Below are 21832 nucleotides of genomic sequence, written 5' to 3'. Positions count from 1 at the left end.
GGACTGGAAAGTGTACAAGATTGGTGGAAACATAATTCAAAAGTAATCCTGAGCTGTGCAATCGAGGTGCTTGGTGAGACATCTGGAAAGATTAGAGAGCAGAAGGAGGGTTGGTGGTGGAATAATAATGTACAAGTGGCAGTGACAGCTAAGAGGAAGGCAAAGCAGAAATGGGATGAGTCAAGAGTGGAAGAGGACAGAGAGAAAAAGCAAGATGCCAAGAGAGTTGTGGCACAGGCGAAGGCCATGGCATATCAAGCTCTGTATGATCAATTAGAAACAAAGGAAGGACAGAGAAAAATTTACAACTAGCGAAATGTAGAAATAAAGCAGCAAAGGACATCTTACGTGTGAGGCAGATCAAAGACGCTGAAGGAAGAGTATTATGGAGGGATGTGGACATAAGAAACAGATGGAGAATGTACTTTGAGGGACTTTTGAATGAGGAAAATGCAAGGACTCACTGAGAAGATGGGCAGCCTTCTGAGGGGATGGTGCAGAATATCAGTAGAGTGGAAGTGACGGAGGCCATGAAGAGGATGAGGAATAGAAAATCAGTGGGCTCCGACAGGATTCCAGTGGAGGCATGGAAGGCACTGGGGGAAGAGGGAATTGACCTGCTGTGGGACCTGTTAATAAAAGTTTGTCAACAGGAAAATATACTCTAGGAATGGAGAGAAAGTACTCTTGTCCCCCATCTACAAGGGTAAAGGAGATGCACAAGACTGTAAAAATTACAGAGGAATAAAGTTGATGTCCCACACAATGAAAATCCTAGAAAGTGTTCTTGATGGAAGATTGAGGAAGGAGGTGGAGATTGCAAAGGAACAATTTGGCTTCATGCCTGATAGATCAACAACAGATGCTATCTTTGGGTTATGGCAGATGATGGAAAAGTTTCGAGAGAAACAAGGGAGTTACATCTGGCATTTATTGATCTGGAGAAAGCATACAATAGAGTGCCAAGGCAAGATGTCTGGAGGTGTCTGAGGGAGAAGAAGGTTCTGGAGAAATATGTCATGTTGGTGCGGGAGATGTACAGAAATGTGAAGACAGGTGTTTGGACCTGTCTTCACATTTCTGTACAGTTGGCTTGCATCAAGGATCAGCATTAAGTCCGTTTCTGTTTAACATTGTGATGGAGGTGTGAGAAGATGCACCTTGGACAATGTTGTATGCAGATGACATCTTGCTGTGTGCAGATTCAAGAGAAGAAGCGGGAACTAAACTGGAAAGATGGAGAAAAGTAATGGAAGAGAGAGGTATGAGACTGAGCAGAAGTAAGACAGAGTATATGTGTTGCACAGTGGACGGCAGCCAGGAGACAGATCTGGAGCTGGAAGGAAATGTCATCAGGAAGGTGAGGGACTTTAGATACTTAGGTTCAACAGTGGAAGAAGATGGAGGAGCAGAGAAGGAATTGGGATGCAGGATACAAGCGGGTTGGAGGAACTGGAGGGAGATGGCTGGAGTGTTATGCGATAAGAGGGTGCCGATCAATCTGAAAGGCAAAATCTATAGGACAGTAGTGAGGCCAGCTATGACGTATGCTATAGAAACTGTGGCCCTGAGGAAAAATAACATCAGCAGGATGGAAGTAGCAGAGATGAGAATGCTTAGGTAGATGTGTGGTGTGACCAGAAAGGATCGTCTGAGAAATGATTATGTGAGGGGAACAGTGAAAGTTATGAACTTAGGAGCGAAGATACAAGAGGCAAGGTTGAGATGGTTTGGTCATGTGATGAGGAGGGAGGACAAATATGTGGGAAGAAGGGTCATGCAGATGGATGTGCAAGGAAGGAAGAGGTGTGGGCGGCCAAAGAAGAGATGGAAGGAGCTGGTAGAAAAGGACTTGAGGATGAACTTGGATGTGGTGACAGCCCAAGACAGGAGGATGTGGGGGAGACTCATCATCAACAGTGACCCCACTTAAGTGGGAGAAGCTGCAGAAGAAGTATACACTAGATTATCCAGGTGCCAATTATTTGGTTTGCAGATATAAGTGCATGATTTTTTAATTTACAGAGCATTTGATTCATAAAATTAAGCACTTATAATATATATGCTCTGAATATTTGGCTCCAAAAGTGGATGCATCCTTGTGATTCTTGGATATGCATGAACACAGTAGAAAGCATGTAAAAAAGAGTATACCTTTTGCATCATTATCTAACTAAAATGATACATCGCGCACACACACACTTAATATGTTAATATATTTAATATATATCCTCTGATTTTTCAGAGGGTATTTTTAATCAGATAATTAGTTATCTGATTAAACTGCATTTCAGTTAACTTTTGTATCCCCCTCCTTCCCCTTCCATTAATCTTGATAATAGAGAATACACTGTACATGAAACTTGTACTTGAGAAATAATTATCATAAATTATTTTACATAGCTGTTTTATATATGATAAATTAATATTACTTTTTAATGTATTTGGGAAATTACATTCTGCTTAATGTTTTTTGAATCCCAGGTAAGTGTGCAACGGTTGAGAAGGATTGTAGAAGAGAAGCTTGGTGAAAAACAAGCTGGAGTCAGGCCAAATAGAGACTGTCAGGATCAGATTTTCACTTTATGACAAATAGTTGAGAAATAATCAGAATATAACAAAGATCTGTATTTAAGTCTTGTAGATCTGGAAAAGGCATATGACAAGGTGCCAAGAGAGAAGCTATTCAAAATACTATAGTTGTATGGTGTCACTGGGAGGACATTATATCAAGCAATACTTAGTCGTTATTTGAGTTGTTGTAAGTCAGCAGTTAGAATTGAAGGAAGTACATGAAGATGGTGCAATGTTAAATCTGGTGTTAGACAAGGTTGTACATTATCCCCTGTTATTCATTATCTATATAGAATTGAAGTACATGAAGATGGTGCAATGTTAAATCTGGTGTTAGACAAGGCTGTACATTATCCCCTGTTATTCATTATCTATATGGATCACATTATGAAGGAAAGTGGTATTAAACCTGATATCAAAATTGGAGAATGCCAGCTCTTTGCTTTATGCAGATAATGTTATACTTCTAAATAAATCTGCAACAAGTCTCAAGATTCCCTGACTAAAGTGAATAACTGTTGTAATAGATATGGTATGAAGATCAGTATTAAAGAGACAAAAACAGTGAAAATAGGCAGAAACATTGAAAATATCAACTGCATTGTGAATGGAGAACCTATAGAACAAGTAAAACATTTCAGCTACTTAGGCACGATTTTTAATAAATATGAAAATAGACAACAGAATCAACAAAGCTGGTATGTTAGGAAGTCAACTGAATAAATTTATATGGAATAAGAGAAAAATTAGCCAAAACACTAAATTAGCTGTATACAAGACAGCATTCAAGCCAATTTTAACTTATAGATCTGAGAGCTGGGTCAGAAGTAAAACACATGACCAGAGACTAGAGACTACAGATATGAGAGTCCTGAGAAAGATTAGGGGCATGAACAGATGGCATCAATGGCAATATCATATTAAAAATGAGGATATTAGGAAAGAACTCGACATTGTCAGCATCCAGGAATGTGTTAGTAGAGCTAATCTTTGGTGGTATGGTCACTAAAACAGAATGGGAGAGGAAAGATTACAAAACAGTAGACCAAGATATAGTGGATTGATACAGTAAAAAGTGTCTTAGAATATAGAAATATAAGATCTGATGATAATGTTGGAGTCTTGACAGGTAACAGACTGATTTGGAGGAAAATTGTAGATAGGATGTTAGTAATAATGTAATTTTTCATGTAGTACTATCACATTCTAAAACCCCTTTAGGGTATACATATATCACGAATTTGATGATGATGATGAGCTAAGTGTGCTAAGCAGAAATTTATGTGGTCACATACCACAAGTCTGGTTTCTGTAGTAAACTAATATATATGTTAATCTAAGATATAAGTTTGTTTTAAAAAGGCACTGGAATAGAAAATAATTTAATTGATATTTCCATTTACCAGAAGTTATGCATGAACATGAAACTGAAATATCTCAATTATATCTTGAACATAAAAAATTCCCTGTAATCCTACTCAAATAACTGGTTTATTTTTTTGCTGTGCATTTTGTACCATATTATTCTGTTTACATTCACAAGTTTTTTTAATGATTCACATGTTTTTATTTGATTACTATTTAGAAAACTCAAGATCCTGGATCATTGAATAAAATGTACACAAGACAGGGTTATTTATTTTTAATGGAAAAAAGTAAGTGTTCCATAATAATCATTTAACTTTTGATACAAACAGTATACTCAGAAGCCAGTCAGTCTCATACTATCATCAGCTTGTCTAAAGAGAGACTTACAAACATGACATAACATAGTCCTAGCAGTACTCAAATGCATTGCTTTTTTTTCGGAGTGGGGAGGGACACACGGTGTTTTATACCAACATTGTCGAGGTTACTTTGGTTACAAAATAAAGCATGGAAGCTATTTATTCAATGTTATATCACGGTAGCAAAACTGGACTGCTTTGCTTGCAAGTTTTTTTTGTTTAGAAAAACAAAATGGCTTTCTCAATGATGAAAGAAGTTGAAAGTTTATTTTTCACTTGGTTAGACTATAATAAATTTAGTTTAATCCTTTATCCGAGTGTGAGCAAACAAGGATTAAACTAAATTTATTATATTTCTATCAATGAATTTCTCAAATTGAATCAAACATAAAATGTAGTAAGAATTAATGATTTTAATATTTTAGTTTTCTGTCCTGCTGCCTTTCCACATTTCAAGCCTTTGATAGCTTTTTTCACTTCAAGTAAGGATATGTATTCCTGACTGTATGCCTGTTGAGTGTTTTTTTACCACTGTGCTATCATTGCTTGTTTCATTTAGCAATTTTTCAAAGTAATTACTCCATACTTCAAGGATATCTTTTTTTCCTGTTTTTATGTCACCTTTATCATCTCTAAGTCCTTTTACATTACTCTAAGCTTCTTCAGCAACTTCCAGAATATTTTGCCACCTTCTTGATATTTATTTTCTATGTTCTTGCCAAAGTCTTCCCATGACTTTTGTTTAGCCAGTTTTACAGTATTTAGCTTTCTTACATTTGTCTCTGTATTCTCTAAGAGCACAAACAGACTTATTTGCCAGGAACTTTTGCTATGCTTTCTTCTTTTCCTTCACTGCCTCTTTAATTTCCTGTGTCCACCATGGAGTTCTGATTTTTCTATCCATGCAGACAACCTTACCACATGCCTCTCTGGCTGAATCAATCAGGGTTTTCTTCAAGGCTTGCCACTGAATCTCCAAGGTTTGGTTCCTGTTCTCAAACTCTTCCATTTTTCTTCAATAATCTTTGTGTATTTTAGTCTATAGTTCACATCTGAGAGCTGCTTAACTTTTATTCGCTTTAAAACTTTCTTTAAATCACTTCTCAGCCTTTTGGCTAAGATCAAAGTGTAGTATCTGTTCTTATCAGTTTAATATTGGATATGGGTCCCATCGGGGGCCCAAAATATTAACCATCTTACCAGCCATTATGGATCAAATATGCATCCTCATACGCTTCGTATCCATCATATATTTCAATGTAATATCAATGGTATTAAAATTTTAATATGCACTTCGTATCCATGATAATTTTGACGTCTATAGACGTCTTGGCTGGCAGCATGGTTAAACTGATTTTTGGAAGTCGGCGGTGTGCTTGGAGCTTGCTCCACTTCTGCCACGAGTTACTCTGGTATTGCACTACCTCCAGGGTCAGTTCATTATACTCGAATTTTGCTAGTGTCCTTGGTGAATGTGGCAGTCATGTTTATTTAGTCTAGAAAACGTGTTTTTAAATTTAAATATAGTGTGGCTTTTTTGTCTCAAATTGTGCTGCAGTTGTGCATTGGTTAAATACAAGTGTCCTTCAGTGGTGTTATTCTTTTGAACTGTGTTGTATATATTGTGTTTTTGCTGCCATTTGTTTCACTACTTCAACGTGTAAAGATGGCATCCAACAAAAAATGTGCATCAGCGGTGCGCAGGACTTCTACATGAAACACTGGCTCAGCATTAGATTTTTCACAATTGATGCGTTGCGGAAACTGCTACATGTATGTGCCGAAGAATGTGAAGGATCTGTGGTCGGTCTGGCTAAATGAGAAGAGCGAAAATGTCGACGTATGTGAGAAGTGTTGGGATAGGCTGGAGCATTTAGGAATAGAAGCTGACATTGGGACCATAGCGGAAGAACTTCTGCAGGAGTTCATAAAAATGAAAAATGACCATCTTCTGCATGAGGAATTGGAAGTGCTCGGTAAGGAGATACTGGAAGTTAAAACTGAGTTTATTGTGTTAAACAGGAAAATTAGGACTATAGAGAGACTACTTTAGCTGAAGTATGATTAAGGGTATGGAGAGTGGTATGCATGAGTGCTTGGCTGGTGGGGCAATAGAAAGAGTGGCTTTAGCAATAAAGAGAGGACATGAAGCAGATAAGATGATAGTTATGGTGGGTACAAATGAACTGAGTGGTGGTATAAATCGGGTAGGAAAAGATATAAGAACATAATAATAAGATATAATAACTAGAACAGGATTACGCATGGGTGAGTCTTTGGTGAATGATGCAGTAATAAATAGTATGGGAGTCAACAAAATAAAACCACAAGTGGCCTAGAAAAAACGAGATGTCATGAGAGTGGGGGAGGGTAAGTAATAGAGCATTGAGTAATGAAACTGGTAGAGTCATGCTGAATAGCGTAGAGAATGAGTCTATGAATAACTCTTATGTGGACTTGAATGAAGTTAAGAGTGGTAAGATATATGGTGATTCTATGATTAAGGGTATGGAGAGTGGTATGCATGAGGAGTGCTTGGCTGGTGGGGCAATAGAAAGAGTGGCTTTAGCAATAAAGAAAGGGCATGAAGCAGATAAGATGATAGTTATGGTGGGTACAAATGAACTGAATGGTGGTATAAATCGGGTAGGAAAAGATATAAGAACATTGTTAGATATTGTGAAGAGGAAAAGTGTCAATGTGAGGATAGTGTGTGCTGCCTTGTTTTGACAATTACGAGTTAAGTAGACGAGCGATGATAATGAATGATATGATTGTAAGAATGTGCAAAAAAAAGAGGTCTGGAATTTGTTGATGTTTGGAGTGTGTTTGAAGGAAAAAGACAGTTGTATGTTAGAGATGGACTGCATCCAAACATGGAAGTGTTGGATTCTGAATGAGGAGAAATTAAAATTATTAATACTCCCTTCAGAATCCAATATAATCCACCTTATCAAAGGCTACATTTGTAGATATTATTTAATGTAAATCTCTTGTTATAAACTATTATTCATATAATTACTTTTGAGTTTTTTTTTAAATTTAATTATTTAATCTAAGATATGTATAAATAATGAAAAGAACTCTGTATAAAAATAATGTTCAGATTATTTTATTTATTCCTATATTAATAGTAAAAAGATTTGTGTTCATCTTATTTAATTGTATATTATTTGAATTGAAAAATATCCTTTTATTTTATTTCTGTATGTAAAGGTAAAATGTTATGTAATGCTTATGTACTGCTCTAATTGTTGTCATGGAGACGGAGCTAAAAGTAGAAAGCGCGAGTGTGGTAGCGCGTGAGTTATGGACGTGAGATGGAATTGATATAAGCTAGATGGTGAGAACAAGTTTTGGCGGGAAAAAGGAGTGAAGGTATATAAACGGAAAGCCAGAGTAAACAACAAGCAGTCGGAGAGTTGAGCAGTTAGGAGTCAGCAGAGCGGTCAGCACGAGAACTGGGGAACTAGGGACTGAGTGCGGTTGGAGCACTCAGCACAGTAAAAGCACTCAGAACAGTACAATAGAGATGAGGAAATTATGTATTAGCAGCACGGAGTTAAGTAAGAGGCTGTAGTAATAGGAATTAAGTGCTGTAATTAGATCATGAAGGATCGAGATATAAATTGACTACTCAGAATATTGATATGGAATTCTGAAGTTAATGTTGAAATCCAGAGCTTCCAAGGAAGATTAGTGGAAAGCTGATCCTAATGCAAAGTAGTATATGAGAAATAAGTGAATTTTCTAGTGCAAGTGTGTCTGCATTTGTGATGTGCTGAGATTAATGATTAAGTTATTTTAAAGAAGATTATTTTTGAAATATGTAGCTCTGGTGTGATAGTTAACTAAAGTTTTAAGTATGCCTCAGTGAATAATATGTGGATTTATTCCGAATAATATGTGGAATAATAATATAAGGATTTATTCCGGTAAGAACAGTTGTACTTTATAACATTTTAGAGTGAAGTTATAAGAATTAAATCCTACTGTTAAATCCTAATATTAACTGTGGTGTTTATGCTGAAATTAGCTGAAGCTAGAAGATTAGTAGTCTCCCCCCCCCCTCTCCCCCTTAGAGTGATAACTACCTCTTGACTGAACTATGTGATTTCTGACTAAGGGATAATTAGAGAATACAATTGTTAAAATATTTGCTGTGAATTTCAGTGATATTGAACTTTAGAACTATCTTTGTTTGTTTGTTAGGGAGAAACCAGATTTTAAAGACTCAGTGTTTGATACCAAGAGTTGAGTGAATGTTATGAGTTGTTGAACAGAGTTAATTTTGCATTATCTTGTATCCAAAGTATGCTTATGTTTATATTATATAACCCTGCATTAAATGTTTTGTTTTATTGATTTCAATTTGTTGTTAGCCTGATTCTTTTTCACTGCACCGTTCATAAAATTATCGAACCTAGCAGGAACCTTAAATATTGATGTTGAACTTGGCCTATATATATAAAAATTAGACTGCTAATTAATATTTGATTCCACTATTTTGCATAGACTAATCTGAATATAGGGTGGTGCAGTATAATAGAAATTTCACTATATTTGGCTTAATAAGAACAACGTTAAAACAAGATGGCGGATCAAAAGACAGGATGTACTATTACTACTATGGAAGGACGATCCAACAGAAGGACATAAGCGATTGAAGAAGTTACTGTTTTCTGAACAAGTTGAAGTAATTGGGCAGGGAAACTAATATTGAAAAGGTTGAGTGTAAGAGAGAGAGAAACTTTAGCACTGATTGTGTATTTATTGAACCTTATTTGAAGAATAAATTGCAGAAGAGAGGGGATAAAAATCAACATGGGACTACTGAAATTAATGACTTATATATCAGTTCTAAAGCCGGTACAAGATCTAGAGGGAATCTGCAATTTTTGTTTACCAATGCAAGAAGCATTCAAAATAAGAGAGAAGAATTTTTGGCATTAGTCAGTGCAATCTCACCAAAAGTTGTAGGCATTAGTGAAACTTGGCTGTCAGTAGCAGATGTGGTCACTGGAATTGAATGTGATGGGTACAGTATTTTCAGGGAGGATAGAGAAGATAGAACAGGGGGGGGGGAGGAGTACTGTTGATGATAGCTGATGTGTTGCAGCCAAAGAAAGTAGTATCAAGATTATAGACATCTCAGTGAGAGTTCATTTGAGGTAGTCTGGTGCAAAATAGTGACCAGTGCAACCAAATATACAGTTGGATGCTGCTATAGGCCAGGGAGTACAGGGAGAGATATTGAATTCATGCATCAGCAAATTAGTGCAATGAGTGCAGGTTTAGTGATTATTATGGGGGATTTTAATTATGGTGATATCATTTGGAAGGAGTAAATATCCCGTAGCAAAAAGGAAATGGAGTTCATACATCTTCTACAAGATAATTACTTGAAACAGCACGTAACTGAAGGGACACATGGTGTGAGAGTGTTGGACCTGGTTATTGGTTCAGAAGTTATATGCATAAGTAAGGTGTCCTTGTTACCTCCAATTGGTGAAAGCGATCATGAGGTATTGACTTGAGAGGTTGCAAAATCTGTGGATTTTTTTGTTAAGAAGGGGTATATATGGAACTACAGGTTAGGCAATTATAACAAGCTTCGGAGTGAGCTTGCAGCCATCCCATGGCAGAACATATTGCAGGGGAAAGATGTTAGCAGTGCATGGGATAAAATCAACGGATATCTGAGGAAAGCTATCAGATTGTGTCCCCATGGTCAGGAAGTCAAACAAGGCAGGCGTTAGATGGATGAGCAGAAGTATCAAGCTTGATCTGCAAAAAAAGAAAATGTTATGGAGAATTTACAAGGAGAAAGGTGATCAGTATACCCATGAGCAGTACAAAGCTCAAGCTAGGAAGGTTACCAGCATAGCAAGAAAAGCTAAATCAGATTATGAGAAGACCTTAGCCAAAGAGATCAAGGGTAATCCCAAAGAGTTCTTCCACTATGTGGCAAGTAAAAGGAAGATTGACTTTGGAAGGATAACTTTAGTGGGTGCTGATGGTATTGAGGTGACAAAATCAGATGTAATAGTTGAGTTACTGAGTGATCACTTTTCAAGTCTTTCATCCAAGTGAGGATATCTCTGTACCTGTAGCAATAACTATTGTGAGAATTGAAGCTAAGAAATCAGAGGTATTTAATATATTGCAAAATTTAAGTGCAAACACTGCTGTAGGCTTAGATGGAATATCAGCTCGGGTTTTGCGTGAATGTGCAAACGAATTGTCAACCCCTCTTACTTGGATATTTAATTTAAGTTTGAACTCTGGTATGGTCCCTAGGGAGTGGAAGTTAGGCAAAGTGGTTCCTTTGCATAAGGGTGGCTTTAAAACTGTGGTAGTTAATTACAGACCAATCACCATTCTCAGGAGTAGTGGTAAAAGTATTGGAAAAGTTGGTTAAAGACAAAATTCAAGAATGGGTAGATCAGGATATGATACTCTATAGAGGCCAACATGGTTTTGTTAAAGGTAGATACTGCCTTAGCAATCTATTAACTTTTCCTAATAGAATGACATCTGAGTTGGACAAAGGAACTGGCTGCACAGTGGTACTAATGGATTTTGCTAAGGCTTTTGACAGGATACCCCATGGAACACTGTTACGCAAATTGGAGCAGATGGGAATGGATATTAAATTGGTGATATGGATAGGAGAATGGCTCATGGAGAGATACCAGAAGGTGGTGTATGGAGCAGCCGAGTCCAGGATGAGGCAGGTGACCAGTGGTGTGCCTCAGGGCTCTGTGCTTGGGCCATTGTTGTTTAATTTGTATATAAATGACATAGGAAATGGCTTACAGGGAGATATTCAGTTGTTTGTTGATGATGCAAAGTTGGGTAGCGCAATAAAAAATCAAGCTGATGTTGAAAGTTTGCAGGATGATTTAAATAAGCTGGTAGAATGGGTAAAATATAATGGATGTCAGTTCATTGTGGAAAAGTGTAAAGTCATGCATTTTGGGATTAAAAGATTACCAGCAGTGTACCACATTGATGGAACAGTACTCCAAGAGATTGATGAGGCTAGCGACTTAGGGGTGTTGGCAGATAGGAAGATGAAGTTCAGGGGACACATTGCTAAGGTGTCCAAGATTGCACATAGGATTACTTGGTTGTTGAGGAACACACTGACATCCAGAGATAAAGAGGTTATTATTCCCCTTTATAAAGCATTGATACTTCCACATGTGGATTACTGTGCTCAGGCCTGGTCACCTGGATTCCTTGGAGATGAGGAGGCTGTGGAGAGACTTCAGACAAGAGTGACCAAGTTGGTGAATGATGTAAAAATGCTCCCTACATTGATAGATTGAGAGCTTTTGGATTGCAAAGGTTGCTTGATAGGCGGAGAAGAGGGGATATGATAGAAACATTTAAATTACTGAGAGGTTTTTATAGGATTGATGCAGGGGAAATGTTTCAGCTGTGTGATAGTGATGGAAGAACAAGAGGTCATCCCTGGAAATTAAAGAAAAGTGTGGTTAACATGGGTGTCAGAACAAGGTTTTTTTGCCTGGAGGGTGGTGAATGAGTGGAATGCATTGCCTGTCTCAGTTGCGAGTTCTTCGTCTGTAAATGAATTCAAGAAGAGATATGACAGATATTGTTTTGCTAGTTTGGGTCTTCCACGATGAGTCTACTGACTCCATGGAGATACCCATAATAATAATAATAATATTTTTTTCAATATGAAATTCAATTTTATCCTGCTTAAGACTAAATAGTGATCACTTCCAATTTCAAATCCTCTGTACACTCTGGTGTCCTGCACCAGGGAGAAAACATCACTATCAACAATAACATAGTCAATGAGACTTTTCTTATTCCTTGCCTCTTCTCTCCATGTGAATTTGTGCACATTTTTATGTTGGTACATGGTGTTAGTAATAACCAGTCCATGTAATGAGCAGAAATCCATCAGGTATTTGTCATTATTATTAGCCTTGCTCTTTTCTCCAAATTTTCCAAAAATATTTTTGTATGTCTGACAATCATTTCCTACTCTGCTATTTAGATCCCCAACAAGGACCAACTTTTCCTTTTTTATTGTGTCAGTTGCTTTCTCAAGAGCATGAAAAAATTCCTCCACTTCTTCCTTAGTAGAATCTTCTGTGGGACCATAGGCACAAATAAGTCTCATTGTCCAGTTCCCCCATTCTGATGATATTCAACCAGAAATGCTGAAGTATGGTGGTATAAAAGTCTTACAGTGGCTGCACTGCATAGTTCAGAAAGCCTTGACAGAGGGACGAATTCCCGATGATTGGAGTAGAGCTCTATAGTACCCATATATAAAAAGGGAAATAAAACCGAATGTGAGAATTACAGAGGCATTTCATTACTGAGTGTTTGTGGTAAGATGTATGCAAGTAATTGAGAAACGGTTGAGAAGAATTGTGGAAACAAAGCTTGGTGAAGAACAACCTGGATTCAGGCCAAATAGAGGCTGTCAGGATCAGATCTTCACTTTACGACAAATAGTTGAGAAAGCATGAGAATATAACAAAGTTCTATACTTAAGACAGGCTAGTTGATAAATTACACTTCTCTTACAGACTCTTCAGCCATTATCTCATAGAAGATAAATTTCTGCATTGTGTCTCTTCTACAGATATTTCAATGGCTGTTGTTCAGCAGAACTAGCATCTATTATGTCTCATATTTTTGCTAGATCTACAGGAACTCATACTACAGCTACTCAGCATCCTTTTACAGTTGAACTACATGCTCACCAAACCTGGTACTCCCAGTCATCTTTCATTTCTTCCACCTCAGTTCTGTGGAACAGTCTCTCTCATGAAGCATTTCAAAAGGACCAATCTTCAACAGTTCAAGAAAATATCGACAGATTACTATATTCCTGATCCCAGCCTTACATGCCATCTGTTTACTATAGGCTCCTCTTCCTTTTGTGTGTGGGTGGGAGAAAAAAAACTTGAATCCTCTTGTAACAACCTGTTTCTTTGAAGACTCCTCTGAACATTACTTCTTGTCGTCTATCAGTCAATTTCCAACTCATCTTTCTTGGCGATTATCAGTACCTATTTGGTACCATTAGGCTGTTATGTGCTCTAAAAATCTTGCTAAAATCCAGATAAATTGCGTCATATCTATTGCCTTGGTCGATTTTTCTCATGACTCGAGTAAAAGTAAACAGATTTGTCATAAGCAGCTCCCCCCCCCCCCCCCCCCAAAATCCAGAAAAAAAATTGCTGTGATCACAGAATGATTAATGTCAAGAATATCATGGATATTCTTGGCATGGATTGTGATTCCTATTTAATATTTCCATGTTTTGTATGCAACACTAAGAAGACTCACTGGCCTATAATTCTCCACTTTATGAGGAGTTGAGCTATCGTTGTGAATCGGAATAATCCTTGCAGACCAGAAGGAACTATTCCCACTTTAGGCAGTTAATTGAAGGTTATCCAGAATAGATTTTTGATACTGACATACATCTAAAACCAAAGGGAGGGAAGAATCATTCTGTTTCCAATCTTGTCGTTTTGTTAAGTGATTTAAGGTATCAAAAATTTATTATTAGGTAAATCTTATTTCTCAAGCAGTACTTTTTCTGTCTCTGCTGAAATATACTTGTAAGGTAGTAGTGGCCCATAAGTCACAAAGGGGTTTAAACATTTTTTTATTTATTAATTATTTTTATGGGGTGCTTAAGGGTCAAAGCTATATAACTGAGAGGAGACCTCCACATAGCCTTTAAAGGAATGCGGAGAGCCAGCCAGGGCTTTTGACCTAATATCCAGTTCTCACCTTCTCGTAGTGAACCTGTTGGCTTATCTATCTGGATACTGAACAAACGAGGTTGGGCTGCCAATTTGGGATTTAGCCAACCAAATTGTATTCTTATTGGCTTAAACCAAAAAACAAAATGATGGCACAACATGACAAAATTTCATGCTGGTTAGGGCGTCGCCCGGTTAAACAAGAACCCCCCCCCCCTGTTGTTTTTGCCAGGGAACCAGGGCGAACAGCGAAAAGTCAGCTACTGGAACAAATCTCAAAACACACCCCAAATCAACATCACCAGAGTTAAAGATTGGTACTATCAACATAAGAAGCCTGAATGGCAAAGAAATGGAGCTAGCTGAGGAATTAGATAAGTACTAGATTGACATAATTGGGGTGACTGAAACTAAGAAGACAAAAACTGGTGAGATCTTTCTGAGCAATAAATACAAAATGTTATATTCAGGAAATAACAATCAAGGAAAAGAAGAAGTAGCCATAGTATTCAACAGTAAATACGAGGCTAATCTTCTTGAATGGCAGGCAGTCTCAAGTAGAGTGATGTGGGCAAATATGAAAATGGAGAACTGGACAATGAGACTCATTTGTGCCTATGGTCCCACAGAAGGTTCTACTAAGGTAGAAGTGGAGGAATTTTTTCATGCTTTAGAGAAAGCAACTGACACAATGAAAAAGGAAAAGTTGGTCCTTGTTGGGGATCTAAATAGCAGAGTGGGAAATGATTGTCAGACATAAAAAAATATTTTGGGAAAATTTGGAGAAAAGAGCAAAGCTAATAATAATGGCAAATACCTATTGGATTTTTGCTCAGGACATGGATTATTACTAACACCATGTTCCAACATAAAAGTATGCACAAATTCACATGGAGAGAAGAGGCAAGGAATAAGAAAAGTCTCATTGACTATGTTATTGTTGATAGTAGTGTTTTCTCCATGGTGCAGGACACCAGAGTGTACAGAGGATTTGAAATTGGAAATGATCACTATTTTATCTTGAGCAGGATAAAAGTGAATTTCATATTGAAAAGAATAACATGTAAGAAAGTTTTAAAGCGAATGAAAGTTTGAGCAGCTTTCAGATGTGAACTGTAGACTAAAATACAAAAAATTATTGAAGAAAAATAAAAGAGTTTGAGAACAGCTACCAAACCTTGGAGATTTAGTGGCAAGCCTTGAAGAAAACACTGATTGATTCAGCCAGCGAGGTATGTGGTGAGGTTGTCTGCTAGGATAGAAAAATCAGAACTCCATGGTTGACACAGGAAATTAAAGAGGCAGTGAAGGAAAAGAAGAAAGCATATCAAATGTTCCTGGCAAATAAGTCAGCTTGTGCTCTTAGAGAATACAGACACAAATGTCAGAAAACTAAACACTGTGTAAAACTATCTAAACAAAAGTCATGGGAGGACCTTGGCAAGTACAAAATAAATATCACGAAGGTGGTAAGATATACTAGATGTTGTTGAAGAAGCTTAGAAATGGAGGCAAGGGTGTTGTAAAAGGAGTTAGAGATGATAAAGGTGACATGAAAACGCGAGAAAATGATATCCTTTAAGTATGGAGTAATTACTTCGAAAAATTGCTAAATGAAACAAGCAGTGATAGCACAGTGGTAAAAAACACTCAACATGCATATAGTCAGGAATACATAATCCATACTTGAAGTAGAAAAAGCCATCAAAGGCTTGAAATGTCGAAAGGCATCTGGAGTAGATGATATTAGGCCAGGTATGGTGGTGGTATAAAAGTCTTACAGTGGCTGCACTGCATAGTTCAGAAATCCTGGACATAGGAACGAATTTCTGATGATTGGAGTAGAGCTCATAGTACCGATATATAAAATGGGAAATAAAACTGAATGTGAGAATTACAGAGGGATTTCATCACCGAGTGTTTGTGGTAAGATATATGCAAGTATACTTGAGAAACGGTTGAGAAGAATTGTGGAAACAAAGCTTGGTGAAGAACAACCTGTATTCAAGCCAAATAGAGGCTGTCCGGATCAGATCTTCACATTACAACAAATAGTTGAGAAAGCATGGGAATATAACAAAGATCTATACTTAAGTTTTGTCGATCTGGAAAAGGCTTATGACAAATTGCCAAGAGAGAAGCTATTCAAAACGCTACAGTTATATGATGTCAATGGGGCATTATATCAAGCAATACTTAGTCTTTATTTGAGTTGTAAGTCAGTAGTTAGAATTGAAGGAAGTACAGGAAGATGGTTTAATGTTAAATCTGGTATGTGACAAGGATGTATATTGTCCCCTCTGTTATTGATTATTTATATGGATCACATTATGAAGGAAAGTGATATTAAACATGATATCAAAATTGGAGATGTTAATGTAGCGGATTTATACTTCTAAATAAATAAGCTACAAGTCTGCAAGATTGCCTGACTAAATTGAATAACTGTTGTAATAGAAATGGTATGAAGGTCTGCAATAAAAAGACAAAAACAATGAAAATAGGCAGAATCGTTGAAAATGTCAACTGCATTTTGAACAGAGAACCTGTGGAACAAGTAAAACATTTCAGCTACTTAGGCACGATTTTTAATGAAGATCGTAAATTAAATATGGAAATAGACAACAGAATCTACAAAGCTGGTATGGTAGGAAGTCAATTGAATAAATTCATATGGGATAAGAGAGAAATTGGTCAGAACACTAAATTAGCTGTATACAATACAGTGTTCAAACGGATTTTAATTTATGGATCTAAGAGCTGGGTCAAGTAAAACACTTGACCAAAGACTAGAGACAGCAGATATGAGGCGTGAACAGATGGCATCAATGGCAATATCATATTAAAAACGAGGATATTAGGAAAGAACTTGACATTGTCAGCATCCAGAAATGCATTAGTAGAGCTAATCTCAGGTGGTATGGTCACTGAATAGAATGGGCAAGGACAGATGAGCAAAACAAGTGTTTTCTGCTATTTTGGCAGGAAAATGACCCAAAGGAAGACCAAGATATAGTTGGATTGACACTGTACAAAGTGGCTTAGACAAATATAAGATGTGATAATAATAAATTTAGTTTAATCCTTTATCCAAGTCTGAGCAAACAAAGCTTGCACCTGAAAGTATCTTCAGGACTGGGGTAAGGTACAACACCAAGCAACTCGTTGCAAAGGTGGAGTAAGCTTACATCACTCCTATCTCAGTATCTCCCATAATGCAAAACACATCTCCTTGCAGATATGTATGTTATGCATTAAGGGAAGGGCCACTACCCAAACTAGTGTCAACCTTTATTGAGATCTCTTCAGTGGGAGCCAGGCCCAGATGTGGAGATACCAGGCAGAAGCAATAGCAAGGTCATGTCTACCTATAGGAGTTGCCAAAAGGTGTGCCACTTTTTTTTATTAAATTACTCTGGATTTAGAGAAAGATGTTGAAAGTTTATTTTTCACTTGGTTAGACTATAATACATTTATTTTAATCCTTTATCCAAGTGTGAGCAAACAAAGTTTTTGCCTGAAAGTATCTTCAGGACTGGGGTAAGGTAGTACAACATTGGGCAACTCGTTGCAAAGGTGGAGCAAGCTTACATCACTCCTATCTCACTATCTCTCATAATGCAAAACACATCTCCTTGCAGATATGTATAATGTTATGCATTAAGGGAACTTAATGCATAAACTTACCCCAGTCCTGAAGACACTTTCAGGTGCAAACTTTGTTTGCTCACACTTGGATAAAGGATTAAACTAAATGTATTATAGTCTAACCAAATGAAAAATAAACTTTCAACATCTTTCTCTAAATCCAGAGTAATTTAATAAAAAAAAAAGGTGGAACACCTTTTTGGCAACTCTTATAGGTAGAGATGACCTTGCTATTGCTTCTGCCTGGTATCTCCACATCTGGGCCTGGCTCCCACTGAAGAGAGACCTCAATAAAGGTCGAAACTAGTCTGGGTAGTGGCCCTTCCCTTAATGCATAACATGATACTTATCTGCAAGGAGATGTGTTTTGCATTATGGGAGATACTGGAATAGAAGTGAAGTAAGCTTGCTCCACCTTTGCAACGAGTTGCCCGGTGTTGTACTACCTTACCCCAGTCCTGAAGATACTTTCAGGCGCAAACTTCGTTTGCTCACACTTGGATAAAGGATTAAACCAAATTTATTATAGTCTAACCAAATGAAAAATAAACTTTCAATAAGATGTGATAATGTTTTAGTCTTGGAAAGTAACAGACTGATTTGGAGGAATATTGTAGATTGGAAGTTAGTAATGATGTAAATTTTTCATGTAGTACTATCATATCCTGTACACTCCTTGAGGGTACATGGGAGGAATTTGATGATGATGATGATGATGAATTATTTTTATTTATTTATTTTTATTATAATGATATACAGAACCTGGAGTTTTTTTTTTTTTTATTAGTTATGAAAAACCACATCACATGAATGCCTTCCATTTTTGGTTTCACATAGACAGGTCCTTTCTACAGCATGTTCCACGACTGCTGTTAATGTTGCTGCTTGCAGCACACTAATTTCTGCACGAATGTTCTCCTTCAGCTGTTGGATTGTCTGGGGCTTGTTCACATACACCTTTTCTTTCAGATAACTCCCTAGGAAGAAATCAGGAGCCATTAGATATATGGAGAACATTATTGCAAGTTAATTGCAGATCTTCATGAAATTATTGCATATAATCAGAAATTATTAATTTCTGAAATGTTCCATAGAATATTTGAAAAAATAAAAAAATAAAATAAATTAATAATTAAAAAAGTTATTCTTATTTTAAATTCTATCATCACTTCTGAGCCATCCTGTACTTATTAAATTCTTCTGTGACTACAGTTGGAATATTTAGAATTGTTCTAGTTGTGAACTGGTTCTTCTTAATTCATTTCTTTTTCTTAATTCATTCATTCCTTACCTATCCATAAAAGCTCACTACTTCTGGTGTGATAACATATTCTCAGCTGTACAGTCAAGTGTTACTATGCATCGTGCAGTCTCAGATTCCTGTCCCAAATAGGAATTAACTGTACCACTGATTCTAGATCTGTGCTGATAAATAATAATACCCCCCCCCCCCCACTTCCTCGTTGCTGTTTTACCTGTTTTGTTCCTACTTGCAGTATTAATTACTTTTATTCAATAAAGCAATACCTTGTGAGGATTTCAAGATTTTCACCTTGAAATCCTCACAAGGTATTGCTTTACTTCTCTGGTTAATAATTTCAGTCACAGGAGGAGCTTATTCTTATCCTTCGTGCATTAGTATATATGAATGTGATGCCATTCAAGATTGATACCTCCACCGTCATCTTAACACCCTTCCCACTATTTCTTGGGGTACTCTTCACATTAACATCCAGTCATAAATTTTTTTTGTGGTGTTACTAAGTCATTTAAAAATGTTAAGGATTTTATAGTTTATTCAACTCAATGGATTAATCAAAATTTAGATGGATATCATGGCCACCAAGGCCATTTTTGCTTACTAACAAACTGATCCCATAGATTAAGGAAGCTACAATTATGCAGCACATAGCTTATTTAGAATCCAGTCAAGTGCCATTTCACTGACATATTCCTCACTTTCAAATCTGGACATTATATTAATAAAATTTAAGCTTTCTAATTCTTGATTCAGCAGTAAGTGCCACAAAATGCCCTTGTGTTTGTATAACTAACCTGGCCACAAAATTTATTTTCCTTACACATAATTTTAGTTAAATCTCTAGCACCAGGGCAAACATATTTAAGTAACATTCTTGTGATCTAACCTGCATGAAATATTTCGCACCTTTCTTACTATAGATTACATAATAATCTATAGTAAGAAATTGGAATAGATTACATAGTGATTTATAGAAAGAAAGTTATATGCAATAAAATCTTCCTGTTCATCTGTTTCTTTGAAGTTATTTTAAGGTGTATTGTTGATAATGAATAAATAATGGCAATAGTGCTGATTCCCTTTTATAGTTCTGTGTGTGTGTGTGTTTAACTGCTGATATTTAAAAAATGTTATCTTCTATCCACAAAAAATCATTACTATCTTAATACCATAGGTGGGTAATGATTTTTCTATTTTTTAAAATTAATTATTTTATTTGGATTTTTATTTTTTACCTAGTCCAGAAACCCTGCTCTAAAGACCAAACATGGAACTTTTTCCAAGCCACTTCCAGCCTCCAGTAAGTAGCATATTGCTCTCTCATTGGTTGATGTAATTTGTTTACCACTTGATGACAATCACAACCATCAATGCCTATGGTGAGATTTGAACCTGCAGTCTGTTAGTTGAAAAACAGATATGCTGACTACTTGGCCAACTTGGCCATCATCTGAAATATTTTTTCAGATGATGTCCAAGTTCTGTTAGTCAGAGTAATATGTGCTGATTTTGTATCAGGTCATCCCAGAAGTAATATCATTTTTTATAGACATGTCGCAGCTTGTCTAAGCATGAATTTTTAAATCTTTATAAGTACCACTAAGCTGAGGTAGCTTAATTCTAAGGAATTCCACCTTACAAGAACATCATACATAAGTTATTGTTTAAATAACCCTTTATTACTATGGAGCCCACTGAAGAGCATATCATGCTTTGTGTCAAAAAAGGCAACAATGCTGCTAATACTGTAAAATATGTGCATGTGCAAGAAGTGTATGGTGATAATGTTTTGAATGTGCAAAAGTGCCAGTGATGGTTCCAAAAATTTTGACAAGGGAACTTTAGCTTGAAAGACTCACCCTCACTCTGGGTGCCCTGTCTCTCTTGATAATGATATACTTGAAGCCGCTATTGCAAGAAATGCCAATGCAACTGTTGAAGATTTAGCAGAAGATCTTAATTCATCGTCATCGACCATCCATCGCCATTTGTAAGAACGTGGAATAGTGTCTAAGCTTGGAAAGTGGGTTCCTCACAAACTGACAAACAACAATCGAAGAGAGAGCGCACCAACATCTTCACTGCTCTTCATTTTAAGGAGGTTCAATCTCCATTTTTGAGTTGTGTAGTCACCGGTGATGAAAAGTGAACACTTTACAAGAACATTTAGTGCCGAAGGCAGTGGGTTCATTCAGGGGGAACAAGCTAAACCTCATCCAAAACAAGACTTTCACCTTGAGAAGGATTTTTTTAGTGGGATATGGTTGATATTATACACTTTCAACTCTTGCCACAAAACCAAACAATCAGTTGAATGAAGAACTAAAAGAAAAGAGATGTTCTCTGGTCATTGTGTTGTTTTTCACCACGATAACGCACGCCCTTATATGCAAGAATCAGCTGTACCAAGATTGAGGAACTTGGCTGGGAAAAGCTTCCACATCCTCCATATTCTCTTGATCTTGTACCTTCAGATTTACACTTAATTTGAAGTTTGCAATGTTTGAATAATGAAAAAACAATATATTAGAGTAGTGCTTCCCAACCGACGTGCCGTGAAAGGACTGGAAATGTGCCTCGAAAAATTAAACTGCAAAGTCCTGATTATGGGGCGACGGTACCGGAGGGCTAGGCTGCCAAGTGGTTCCCTTTTCGCTTTATTGCTCTTTTCTAGCTACGCACGTGTGTAGGTGACCTCCCAGAATGTCATAGACGCCATTCCTCTCATTACTCCCTCCCTCACATTTTGCATCTACGACTCAGATCATTACTCTGCTTCAGTTCCAACTCGTCTGTTGTGTGTGAGAGTACCAGTCGAGTGTTTCAAGAGCGTATCATTTTTGTAAGAACTGCAT

The 21832-nt window shown here is 36.9% G+C and overlaps 1 protein-coding gene, 1 non-coding gene and 1 pseudogene across 3 annotated transcripts in view; all 3 read left to right on the top strand.

Annotated features, from left to right (window-relative positions):
* Graf (GTPase regulator associated with FAK) overlaps window positions 1–21832 on the top strand; it is a 573290-nt gene that overhangs the window by 245128 nt on the left and 306330 nt on the right. For both annotated transcript variants that reach the window (XM_090395958.1, XM_090395957.1), the window contains one exon: window positions 4160–4229. In XM_090395958.1, the coding sequence (XP_090252084.1) occupies window positions 4160–4229 (70 nt within the window). The remainder of the gene's footprint in view (window positions 1–4159; window positions 4230–21832) is intronic.
* On the top strand, window positions 5397–5584 carry LOC150104780 (U2 spliceosomal RNA). The gene has a single exon (XR_016548607.1). It is a non-coding gene; the product is annotated as a U2 spliceosomal RNA (small nuclear RNA).
* On the top strand, window positions 5607–5747 carry LOC150104779 (U2 spliceosomal RNA; annotated as a pseudogene).

This window comes from Typopeltis vanoorti, chromosome 7 (assembly GCF_054136105.1).
Source record: "Typopeltis vanoorti isolate ZY-2024b chromosome 7, IOZ_Tvanoo_1.0, whole genome shotgun sequence".
Classification (NCBI taxonomy): domain Eukaryota; kingdom Metazoa; phylum Arthropoda; class Arachnida; order Uropygi; family Thelyphonidae; genus Typopeltis; species Typopeltis vanoorti.
Note: the sequence above shows the minus strand (reverse complement) of the source record. Positions and strands in the feature narration are given on the sequence as shown.